This window comes from Scardinius erythrophthalmus (assembly GCF_964197995.2).
Source record: "Scardinius erythrophthalmus genome assembly, chromosome: 12".
Lineage (NCBI taxonomy): Eukaryota > Metazoa > Chordata > Actinopteri > Cypriniformes > Leuciscidae > Scardinius > Scardinius erythrophthalmus.
In genome coordinates, this window is record NC_138232.1 from 13,555,837 (window position 1) to 13,568,558 (window position 12,722).

General features: G+C 39.1%; 1 protein-coding gene across 4 annotated transcripts in view; it reads left to right on the forward strand.

Annotated features, from left to right (window-relative positions):
• Positions 1–12,722, forward strand: part of opa1 (OPA1 mitochondrial dynamin like GTPase) — a 40,410-nt gene that overhangs the window by 20,665 nt on the left and 7,023 nt on the right. For all 4 annotated transcript variants that reach the window (XM_081380837.1, XM_081380838.1, XM_081380835.1 and 1 more), the window contains 6 exons: positions 10–118; positions 194–273; positions 413–553; positions 656–772; positions 1,273–1,366; positions 1,515–1,625. In XM_081380837.1, the coding sequence (XP_081236963.1) occupies positions 10–118; positions 194–273; positions 413–553; positions 656–772; positions 1,273–1,366; positions 1,515–1,625 (652 nt within the window). The remainder of the gene's footprint in view (positions 1–9; positions 119–193; positions 274–412; positions 554–655; positions 773–1,272; positions 1,367–1,514; positions 1,626–12,722) is intronic.

Here is a 12,722-nt window from a genome sequence, read left to right on the forward strand (position 1 = left end):
GCGGTACAGAGAGTGATTCAACACAACGCTTTGGAGGATCGTTCTATCACAGACAAGCCCCAGTGGGACGCTGCTATTCAGTTCATGGAGGAAACGCTACAGTCCCGTCTTAAAGACAGTATGACCACCCTTTATAAACACATTTCTTGTCTCTCTGTGTATGGAGTGTGTGACTCATCTTCCTGTGTTGCAGCTGAGTCAGTAATAGCAGATATGGTGGGGCCAGACTGGAAGCAGAGGTGGTTGAGCTGGAAAAATCGATCACCAGAGCAGGTTGGACAGACAAAACTACGTTTTTGTCCACACTCTTTTTTAAAATATAGTTTTTATGATCATGGAGCCATAATTAAGTGGCACTGTATTTGTAGGTACTAGTGAAAAGAGTCAACGTAATTTTCTTTCCTAATTGTAGCACATCCGTAATGAAACCAAAAACGAGCTAGAGCGTCTGTTGAAGCTGCATGAGGATCACACAGCTTACCTGGCCAATGATGAGGTCACTACAGTACGCAAAAACCTGGAGGGCCGAGGAGTGGAGGTGGACCCTGTACTGGTCAGTGAGACCCTGACTGAAAATTTGTAGCATTACTACCTGCACATCTGATTTTATGCCTTTTTTTATACTAATGTGTATATAACTGATTTCTCCCTGTAGATCAAGGACACATGGCACCAGCTCTATCGACGCCACTTCCTGCAAAAGGCATTATCACATTGTAACCTCTGCCGGCGAGGTTTCTACTATTACCAGAGACACTTTGTAGACTCTGAGGTTGAGAAGATGCCTTTTTTACTAAAATCTTTTTTGAGAATGTTTAATGAGATTAAATGTATTTATATTATGCTTATTTTTTTATTTTTTTTTTTAGAGAAAACAAATAGATACAACAAAATTAAGCATTTTAAAGGGCATAAGTTAAATAAAGAAGTAAATAAATGTAATGCATTTAATTAATCTCAATTGTATAACCACCATTGGTGTCTGTGTTCAGTACTCCAAAATTATGAAAGTTATTAACAGGAATTTATTTAAAAAGGAAAACCAGAAATGATTAATTATCAATAACAAAGCAAAAGTAATTTGCACTCTTTGTATAACTGAGCTGAATTATCATCAAATTTTTCTCTCTCTTTCGGCCAAAGACTGAAAAGTTTCAGTGTTTCCTTACTTTATATACAGTACACAGTTTATGTAAAATAGCTTTTTTTGTCTTGGTTTGTGTTAAAAGATTATATTTAGCTAATAGTTTCTCATATTTCTCTGTGTTCCAGCTTGAGTGCAATGATGTAGTTCTGTTCTGGAGGATCCAGAGGATGTTGGCCATCACAGGCAATACTCTTCGACAACAGCTCACTAACACTGAAGGTAAGCTTTCCTGCAAAGTCTTCAGTTTTGGTTGTCTCTCATTACTAATTAAACAGGCTTCAGTGAGAGGGAACAGTGACAGACTACTCGTAGCATTTCCATTCCATGTTCAAACAACACAAGCATTTGTGTGTGTGTTTGTGTGCAGTGCGGCGCTTGGAGAAGAACGTTAAAGAAGTATTAGAGGACTTTGGAGAGGACAATGAGAAGAAAGTCCAGCTGATCACAGGCAGGAGGGTTCAGTTGGCAGAAGACCTCAGTAAGTTTATCCTCATACTTTCCCTTCATTCAGTGTGTGAAACATCAGCAAGACAGGTCGACCACCAGAGGGCAGTGTTGTTTTGCACTGAACAGCCCATTCATTTGGTCTATGTGGGGTAATTTATCAAATTTCACTCCAGCGTTAAATTTCCATTTTTCTGGGTCCATTTATAATATTGATGAATATTACATTTTTTCATGAATACTTTTGATGTTTATAAATCCTCTTTTTTTTCAATGCATGAACAGTTTTTTTTTTTTTTTTTTTTTTTTTTTTTTTTTTTTTTTTAAACAAACTTTATGGTTTTTTATTGTAATGCGCAAAGTCAGAATACTTAATCAGATCTGCACTTTTTTAATGTCCCCCCCCCCCTTCATCCCACATTTAATTCTAAAAGTTTTTTTTTTAAGGGCCTAAACCATTTGTGCTTCAGTGTCAGGGTGTCTATGGTTGTAATTCCACTGTTTTCAGTCCTTTTTGCGTTGTACCTTCTACCTCATTTTAAATGATATTAGTTCAGAAAAGGGTACGGATAGCTTTCCACACACTCTTCTCTCTCACCCTCCCTCTCATTTTTTTCCCTGTTCCTTCCTCTGTTGAGGCTTGAACCCTTAATTGCCCTTCACAGTGTGGGAGACAGTGTGAGAGAGCTCCTGGCTGCACACTGCCTGCTGTCTGTCATGTCTTCAGCCCTGGTTACTGTTAAACACTCTGTTGATTAAAGCAGCAATTTGTGGAGGCACGACTGACATGCTCAGACTTGATCTCGCGCAGACACACGACTTGCACACACGTAAATCCCAGTGCTGTCATTACTGTGATAACAGAGAGTGAGGTAATGACCCTGCCGCCCAGGTTAGTGTGTGCTTAGACACAATGGTCAGACTGCCCATACAGTGTCTTGAGTCATAAAGAGCCACTCTGCCTTCTCTATGAAGTATGTCTTTGTGTATCTAAGAGGCCTCTCTAAATGCTTAGTGGGCACTGTCTCTTTTGACCAGGTTGACTTGCTTAAGTGTCTTTGCAGTGGACAGGGAAAAGCATGATGGCAGTGATTTTATCCCATAGCTCAACAAATATCTTCCAAGAATATTTTTAGTAGTCATTAAAGCATTAAAACTTTGCAAAGCTTTCATTCAGATGTTTTATATATTCTGCATGTTTTAAGAGACTAAGTCTTTAGGACACAGTCTTTCAGGACAGAGATGGGCCATGTTAACCAGCAAGAGTGCTCAATCTGCTTTTGTATCTGCCCGAATATAAAGACCAGGATGTTTTTTTTGGTCCCGTGAGCATGTCCTCTAGTTCTAGAAGATGTCTGACCCTCCACTGTTTAAGCCCGATGCTTGGCGTTGGGTAACCCTTAGAGTGGATTCTTGTGCTGTAAAGCATGACGTTGCTTGGTGGATAACCAGCACTCAGGGAAAACACAAGCATGACCTCCCAAGAAGTGGCTGTTATGCTAATAAAAGCAAGTCTGGGCATGCATGCATCAGTGCCCTAGCTGTTGCCACTGCACAAAACACATGGTCACTCTATTAAGGTGCAGTCAGTCTTTATGAAAGAGAGAGAGGGCTGTTGTGACAGGACCTTGGATTGTTAATAATGGTTGCCATGATATGTAAAACAATGGCTGTGTTTAGTAAAACGTAACAATTAGGGCTGCCAAAGGGATCATATGTGAGATCAATTCAATGTTAAATGGCGTAAATGGCATTAGCACATTTACTTAACTTTTTCACTTTGAAAATGCGTATTTTTTATTTATTTTTTACTTCGGAGCCGATAGCCTTGTGGTCAGCACACACATGTAGCGTAATTGCGCTTCGGGCGACAATTGCGCTAAAAAAAAAAAAAAGCATTACATCACATTTTAATAGACACATTAAGCATTCATCTGACTTTATTAATAAACAAAATAGTATGTTTTGAATTGAAGCAGAAACTGTTTCTTATTATAAATAATTTCAGACCCAGCTGTTTTCATCCTGTCGTCATTGTGGTGCGTTTTAAGTTTGAAGTGTAAAAAGGCTTTTCTATTTGGCATAAGTTTACAGGAATCATAATGGCTTGATCATGTGCAGTATCATATTATATTCAGTTTTTCCATTTTCTTTCACAGTATATATTGTAATTATTTGTGTACATGGGTTAAATCAAAAGCATGTTTGTATAGTTTTCAGGCCAGGGGTTTGCCAATGTGTGTTAAGTATAAATATACTACATTGTATGTTCTGTGTATACACAATTAACGCAGTATGTAGTTTTTGTAAGTACATTAGTTTTGCCACCCTTTTTGATTCAGTTTTGTGGTTTCTGCCACATCCTGAAGGGATATGCAAAGTTCAACATGAACATGAGTTTGGACAGAATCCTGGCTATTTCCAATGCCTTTTCAAATAGCAGGGAGGAATTTGTGGGCCTGTCTGGCCTTGCCGCCTTTCCTGCGTGAGGTGGCATCATGTTCCCAGGGTTCCTGGAGCTTTTGATGTATTTTGATGTGCTGTCTCGGTTTCCTCTCAGAGAGAACAAACAATCTTATTTTGACCGCACTCACCTCCTAAATTCTTAAACCATTTAAACATCAGTAAGCTTTTCAGTCTGGCCTGGTTTCAGCACTATTATGCATTGAGATCAGAGGATCTCAAATTAATATGATAACAACTGATCGATTTACGACTGAAGTGATTTTTTTTTCTTCCCTTTTATCATCTTGCAAGCTGAATCAAACTAAAAAAAAAAAAAAAAAAAGGTTCTTTATTGTCATGTATGTTTCCATGAATAACCCTTAACATTAACCCTTAACCTTTCCATTGCACAAAAGGTTCTTTATCAGTGGAAAAAGGTTATTTAGATTGTTAGAATCTTTTAAGAACTGTTTACTGAAAGGTTTTTGGGTAATCTCAAAAAACACCTTTTGGAACCTGGGGCCGAACCTTTGGCAAAAAAAAAAAATCCAAAGATTTCCAAAAGTTTAATAAACCATAGCATACTCTCTCAGTTGGTTCTTGCTAAAGTTCCATCTACTTCACTTTCTGACCAGCAGTTTTGTCAAGCGTCTCTTAGATGTTTGACTTCTGGAGTGCTTCTTGAGATTTTTACAAATCAGTGCAGCTCATTATGAAGCACTTCGTTGTGCTTCAGTTCACTTTGATGACGCTTTGCTAGATCCAATCTTAGACTGTATCGAGTTCACAAAATTGGACCTTTTATGCCATTGATATATTCCTGGATGGTGATTTTTAGAAGGTGGAAAAGTGGGGGATTTATTTTGGGTACATGTCTCCAAGCCACATCTATCCCACGTCGCCCACCTTACAAGACCCAACAGGAAAAGATTCCAGAATCCAGTAGCGGGCGGGAGGGGGTTAGGAAGCAGGGGGATTTCAAGCTCCATGCTCTTTAAATCACCTATGAGCTGTTGTTACACGCTCCCTGTCTTGCTCCCTGTTTGCCTTCTTTTTTCCCCTTTTTATTTTTTTTTAGACGGATTGGAAAAACTGACAGCCCCCTTCATAAAGCTAGAGATGTATTGATGGGCTCATGGAACCTGGGGCTGGGCCAGGGGTTGAGTCCGGCTCACACGAGGCCATGAGGGGCTATTACTCCCACAGGTGCAGGGAGCTGAGCTGCTGACCCTGGCCTCACCTGTCTGCCTGTTTGAAGATGAGGAGCTGGGGGAGGACGGGGGTACTTCCCTTAACAAAGAGAAAAAATTTAGCCCCTGGGGCAAAGTCTGGTGTTAAGAGCGATTTGCCCTTACTTGCAGGCAGGCATGCAGGCAGAGAGCTGCTCTGGTTTCACACTTGGGGATTGAGCATGTGTGAGTGAGAGAGTGGGAATGCGTGGGATTAGATGTGCAAGATGGCTGCATTCAGGCTTGTTACTCTGGCTGCCGCCTGTGGGTGATGTGTCGTGTACGCGCGCAGTGCCAAGGCAGCTGTATGGCACTGTGCCTTTCGCTGGAGCTCTGCCCACATCGCTAATATGCAACTGCAGGCACGTCAGGCGACGGCTTTATGAGTCTTTGATTTACCTAATAGACTCAATTCAATTACAGCAATCCAGGGCGTGCGGGGCTCCCTCTCTTGTTAGCCCGTATGACAGCCGTAGACTTGGCTCTTAGTTGCCGTTAATTTTTTTTTGAATGGTGGAAATTTGATCTGTAAACAGCCAGAGTAATTATTTTTTAAGTACTTACTTTTTAGGCTTTTTAAGGGCCTTCAAAATTAGTCTTTGAAGTGTGAATTGACATTACTCTCACTTTTTATGGGGCGATAGGATTATTGTAAAGAGGAGGGAGGAGGGGAGAGCAGGACAAAAATAGTCTGGGCTCAAACTTGCAACCCTGCAGCAGTACTACAAGTATTACACTCTACAGGCATGTGAAAGTAAACGCGGTTGAAGTTATTTTGTAGTACATTTTTGGAATCCATTACTTTTTTTGTTTTGTTTTTGGTATCCATTACTTAATTAGTACATTATTATTATTGTCAATCCAGCCCTAATTGGAGGTTACATCTTCTCCACAGTTTCACTTCCTGCAAGGATTATACAGAAGTTAAACCAGATCAGTGTTATGCAGGTCCTTAAGAACCGCTGTTACGTTCAGTCTCCCCCTCATCACCTTTGCATCATTTTGTCTCTCTCTTGAAAGGATGACATGGAAACCAGTTTAAGTGCTCAATGAAAACCGCTTCTCTGTTTCCTCCTAGCGTTGTGATGTACTGTTGCTGCCCCTGAGCTCTGTATACACAGGGTTTAACTGTGTTTGCATGAGGCGTTAGGTCACCACAGAAGCTGGTGTACCACCTCTTTACAGTGTCTTTCACTCTCACTCTCTTTGCCCTCTATCTAATCATTCCCTTGACTGTATGTTCTTGCCTTTTACTGGATTATCTAGAGCTGGGAATTTGAAACATATTGCGCATATGGTGCAACTCAGGTGTGAACTGTTAATCCTGTCAGTGTTATCATCTGTTCGTGATGTTGCCCTGCTAGCTAGATTATAGAGCTTTTCATCAAAAAGCTAATAATAGAAATAATCATCTATGAATGTTGAGAATTGTAAGAACCAGTGTTATTTTAGTGTCATTGATATACACAGATCTTGTTAATATTTTATAATAAATAAAATATATTTTCTGTTTTCATTTTAATTTGAAGTTTTGAACGTTTTAGTAATTTTTTTAATGTTTATTAGTTTTTTATCCTTTTTAAATGTCAAAAAATGTCTATATAGTTTATCATGTTTTAGTTTTAGTTTGGTATTTTAGTACTTCAACTTAGACTAAACAAAAATGAGAAATGTTGCCTTTGCAACTAGCTAAGTTTTTTTTCATATATCTGTATATTATATATTTTATTTTATTTCAAGTAATGATTTTTTTTAATGGTTTAAGTTTTAGTAAATAATAATAACCCTGTTAAGAATGTGAAAATAGGCAATTGTTTGGTCCCCATTAACCTGGTGAATTTATTTATTTATTTTTACAATTTTTTTATGTTTAAAGGGGCCATGAATTGAGAAATCGTATTTTCCTTTATCTTTTGACATATAAGAGGTCATTGTATTATAAAAAATATCCTGTACATTTCAGAAATCAAAACTTCCTTGTTAGTCCAAAAACAGCTTTTATTGAAACCAAGCTCAGAAAATTACTCATTTCAGATTTTGTTACATTATTACGTCAGAAAGCAACGAAAAACCGCCTCTGCACCATTGCCTCTTTAGCCCCGCCCACTGATTTGTGTATGCCATGTAGTAGTAAATATGAAATGGATGCAAACAAATTACTCCAGCAACATAACGATACAGATGCCCCTGTGGATTACAAGACGTTTTGAAGTGCCAAGTTGTGAAAAAATTAATTTGTAATCCATGCTCCCCCCAAACGAGTGAATTAGCCCCCCTTAAAATTATTATAACTTAAACTTTATTTGCCATATCCGAGACTTACAAAGCATATACGCATAAATGTTTCAAATAGTTGGCAAATGTTTCGACTGAGCAACAAGATATTTTTCAACAACGGAAGTTTTCAAAACAATTCCACACTTGTAATGGCGGGGACGTTGAAAAATATTTGAATATGCAAAACTGTTACCCATTCATAGCAGTGGGCGTTTACACCTATCAATGCAGAGTTCTTGGAAGACAGAGGGTCAAAAACAGGATAGAAAATACTAAATAGCCTATTTCTTCTTAATTAGGATGTGTTTTTATTTAAAAATGTTGATAACATTATAAGTGGACCTCAGAGAATATTATATAAAAAATGCAGGTCATGACGCCTTAATTTTTTTAAATTTATTGAATTTCACAATTCGTTACATATTGTATTTTAATATAATATTAAATAAATAAATGTCATTTTTTTTAAAGTAAAATAATTGTCATACAGCTATAAGCAACTCCATATAGGACAGATATTCTTTTCCAAGCCGGATTGGGCATGTGGTGGTCTCTTCAACTGGAAACCATTGAGTCATTCTTGCTGTTGTGTTTTTATTGATTTATGGAAATTATTGTTCGGTTCACTAAAGACATGTCCAGAAACTGATTCAACCAATGAACTTGTATTGCTGCACATCACACATCAATTTCTGGAGAACTATATGCATTTGCCTTTCATCTGTGGCCAGCTTCTATGTTTTTCCTCCTCTCACTCCGCCTCTTCTTTCTCACACGCTCCCACCATATTCCCTGCACCCCGTCGCTCTGATGTGAAAAGCATATTTTTGGTCTGCCCCTCTAGTGACAGAAAGACGATTATGCCTTTCTTTCAGGCTGAGAGGAAACCGCTCCCATCTCTAAAACAGCTGGAGCGAGCCCCCCTTCCCCTCGAAGCTGGCTTGTAGCCCCAGTCTTCCCATGCAAGCCGATAATGGGCCGCCCTCTCCCACCAACGTATCCCCGTCACTCCACCCAAGTGCTCTCAGAGGTCCTGCTCTCCACATATAAATCTCTCAACACTCGTCATCCCAGTGAAGGAAGTATTTTCCCACTTCTCTCTTTTACCGTCACCCTACCTCTGAACCTGGGGAAGCGGAAGTTAAATGAGTGGGAAATGGGCCGACGATCTTGCATTTCCATTTCACCATTCGTCCCCTCTCAAAAAGGACCTCTGGGGTTGGCAGGATCAAGTCCCGTTGTCAGTCGGTCTCCTGCAAGGCTGTTCTCAAAGCCTCTGCACACCACACTATACATCTATCTGTCAGATAGTATGTTATGAGGTAATAGGAAAACCATACATTTCCTTCCTCACTGAGGAAAAACAGAGCACTTGTTTCAATGCCTCACCTTCTGGACCAGTCACGATGACACTGCATGACATAGTGCTGCTCCTTTATCATGTCTTTTCTCAATGAATAGTTAAAAGAACGGATTTACTGAAGCTATAATTTTAGTCCCCGGCATCACTTTAATATATTCTGCAAACCGCGGCAACAAAGTGTGTTTTTCTCTTTTAAATCCAGAGTCCTAATATTTAACCCTTAACCTAGAGCACAACATCCATCAGCAAATATGTTGTCCAACCTAATGATCCATTAAATCAGGACCTGATGAAAGGCCTCTAGATTTCTGCACACACATTAGCCAGTTAATATGACTGTAATATTCAGACAGATCGGGTTCCACGTAAGTGGAGTTAAAGAGATAGATAGTTCACCCGAAATTAAAATAATTTACTCTCGCTCAGTGTTGTTCCAAACCTGTATGACTTTCTTTCTTCTTTGGAACACAAAATTTCATATTTTGATTGTTTTTGGCTTTATAATGAAAGTCACTGGGGTTCAAAACAACATTGGTCTAAACGGCATTGACAAAAAACACAGACATTTTATAGTCTTCTTTTATGTTCCAAAGAAGAAAAGTGAACTATCCCATTTAGATGCCCATCAGTGGTGCAAGGAATTAGGGGTGGGATGGAAACGCACTGTGACCACCTGCAGTTGTGAGTGCAGGGTCAAAGTTGGAACTTTATGCTGACTGACATGCGGTTATGAGATTGTTCTTTCCAGCGAGGGTAACTTTTGGTCTCAAATACTCGTAGAGGGACGGCCATCTATTGTCCGGTTGACTGTTTTCTGGCTGTTCCACGTCTTGACTTGCCCCTGTCTTACCTGTGCCAAAGCCCTGTAATTAAATGCTTATTGGAGGCCAGGCTGGAGGGAGGCTGTGAAGGGTAGGTGAGGAGTTCAGCATACACCTGGGTTGACACAAGGTTTTCTGCACAGCCCTTATAAGTAAGAGTCTCTCACACAGCCTGAGGGGAAAGTGAAGTCAAAACTCTCATTAGATGCACCATCAGATGTTGTTCAAAGTTACTGACTGTTTGGGGTGTTGAAATGAATGATACAAAAGTTCTTTGTGGTCTTTAGTGGGTCATTTTCTTTCATGCAACGACATCAGCAATACATTTTACTTCAATATAGGGATTGGGAATGATGAATTTTTTTTATTTTTTATGTTATGTTGTGGACAATCATTTATTTTTTTGGTTTGGAATGCCTAGGTGTGTAAATGATGACGGAATTTTCATTTTTGGGAGAACTATCCCTTAATATATCCATTATCAACCAATTCGAATGATATTTTACTAATATATTTATATATATATATATATAATTATATATCTTGCATGTAATGTGATATATTTTCCATTGTAGTCACAGTATCACATTGTGATAATTAGCACAGCTCTATAGTATATGGCCTAAAATGTCATTCTTCTAAAAGTACTGTATAAAGACTGTAAAGAGGGTTTTTTCATATTTGGACAGAAGGAATACATGTAAAATTTGTTTGTCAGGAATGTAATATTCAAGCCACGTTTCCACTGCAGGAACTTTCCCCAGGAACTAGGAACTTTGGGCTGGTACTCGATGTGTTTACACCGCAGGAACCAGGGTCTAAATGAAGTTCCGGGTAAATATTTCCCCCTCAGATAGTCCCTGCTCATGAGGTAGTATTTTTTCAAAGTTCAGGAACTTTCAGGGGTGGGACTTGTGCGCTGCAAAAGCTGATTGGTTGTGTTCACCCCGCATTTTGGTTGGATGACTCCACGCAGCATTTTATTTATTTTTAACCTCCCTAAAAAACCTATTTCAGTTCGTGTCGTGGCTTCATGCAGTAAGAGTTGTCTGTCTACAAATATGGAATTTAATAAAAAAAACTGGTGGACTGGCGACGAGTTTCAGGTTTTATTAAGCGTATTTGTGGAAGAGGAAACTTTCTGCGCGTTCGTCCCAGCCATCTCACGGTCAATGTCCGCAATAGCTGATTAACATACAAATTTAAAAAATCTAACGTTAGCATTACGAGCTTACTGAACACGCTTTATCAGTGCTCGTCTCTTTTCTTCCACAGCTTTTATTATTAAGTCATTATGTTTACACATTGTCATCTATTGCAAGGCACTCCAAACCACATGTTACATACTATAACAGGATTGAAGTAGCGCTTTGAGGTTAGTAACAAACAACTATTTACAAGACTGTCACTATTTATGATTGATAGACAGGGTTCAGGCTTTTTTTAAAGGTGCCCTAGAATGTGAAATTGAATTTATCTTGGCATAGTTAAATAACAAGAGTTCAGTACATGGACATGACATACAGTGAGTCTCAAACACCATAGTTTTCTCTTTCTTATTTAAATCTCGTTTTTGAAAAACACCCCTGAAAAACAGGCGAATCTCCACATAACACCAACTGTGACGCAACAGTTGGGATCATTAATATGTACGCCTCTAAAAATTTGCATAAGCCAGCCCATGCTCAGTGCCAGGCGAAACTGCACAGCCGAATCATCAGAAGTTCTGCAGGTGAAGAAACAAGCGAGGATCATAGAGAAAATGGCAGATCTATCTATAATCTATCTATAATCTATCTATAATCGGATAAAATTCGAAGTTGTTAGTTGCTCTGCCCATTTCACCGCGGACTGTTTTTCTAACCTGGAACAATATCAAGCAGCCAGGCTTCTCTCGGCGTCTCAAACGGACGAAGGGGGCAATTTCAACTAACGTTATATTCCCGCAAGCGGTAAGTAGTGATTTTATTAACGATAATTTACACTGTGTTATCTAGATCCAGCGCGATATTGTTTTTTCCTCGAGAGACATCGTGGCTTGCAGACGAGCGAACGAAGCATGGCAGTTGTTCAGTGTTTGGATGTAACTACAAATGAACACAAAAATATTTTTTTAGCTCCTTCATCCGAGCCTCTGGAGAACCAGTGGGTTATGTGAATTTCTGATGTGTAATTGTTCAAGTCCAGACAGATAATCTTTCTCTCAAAGTCGTTCAACACTGTTTATGCATCAGTAAATCGCGTTGCAGTGATAAGATCTTCATTCACGCGATCGACAGGCTGTCATCTGCTCAATGCTGGAATAGATCTAAATACTTAAAAAACTTACCATGATTCGTTAATCCCGATAGCTGTAATAGTAAAAACGTATAATCGCTGTAATAGTAAATGTTTTCCAGATAGCTCTACATGTAATGCCAGATATTTCATATGCAAGCATGTCAGCCAATCACAGCAGTGGGCGTTTACACTGAAGTCTCACAGCAGACACGCCCCTTCAAACAGAGTGTCCAGATCAGGGTATGAAATCAGGCTAGGAAATATGCCTTTTATTTCTAAATTATAACAAATTTTGATCTAATAAACATACTAACATTATAAGGGCACCCCAGGAAACATTATAAAATAATAAAATAATCCATTCTACGGCACCTTTAAGCGTATTTGTGAAAGAGGAAATTTTTGCGTGTTCGTCCCAGGCATCCCACAATAACATAACGTACGTTGTCTAATTTTATACGCATATGAGCTTTCTGAACACGCTTTAGTATCAGTGCTCGTCTATTTTGTTTTGTTAATTACCTCATTAGTAAACCAATACATAACTGCAGCACAGTTTCTCCTCCATACTAGTTATAAATGTGGCGCTCAAAACTGATTACTGTCCGTCGCAGTTGTGCACAGTTTACCTTTCCGGTACTTTAGACCGCTGTGTAAACGCAGAAAGCAACCGGTCTGGGGCAAAAAAAGTTCCTGGGACAAATTGTTCCGGGTAA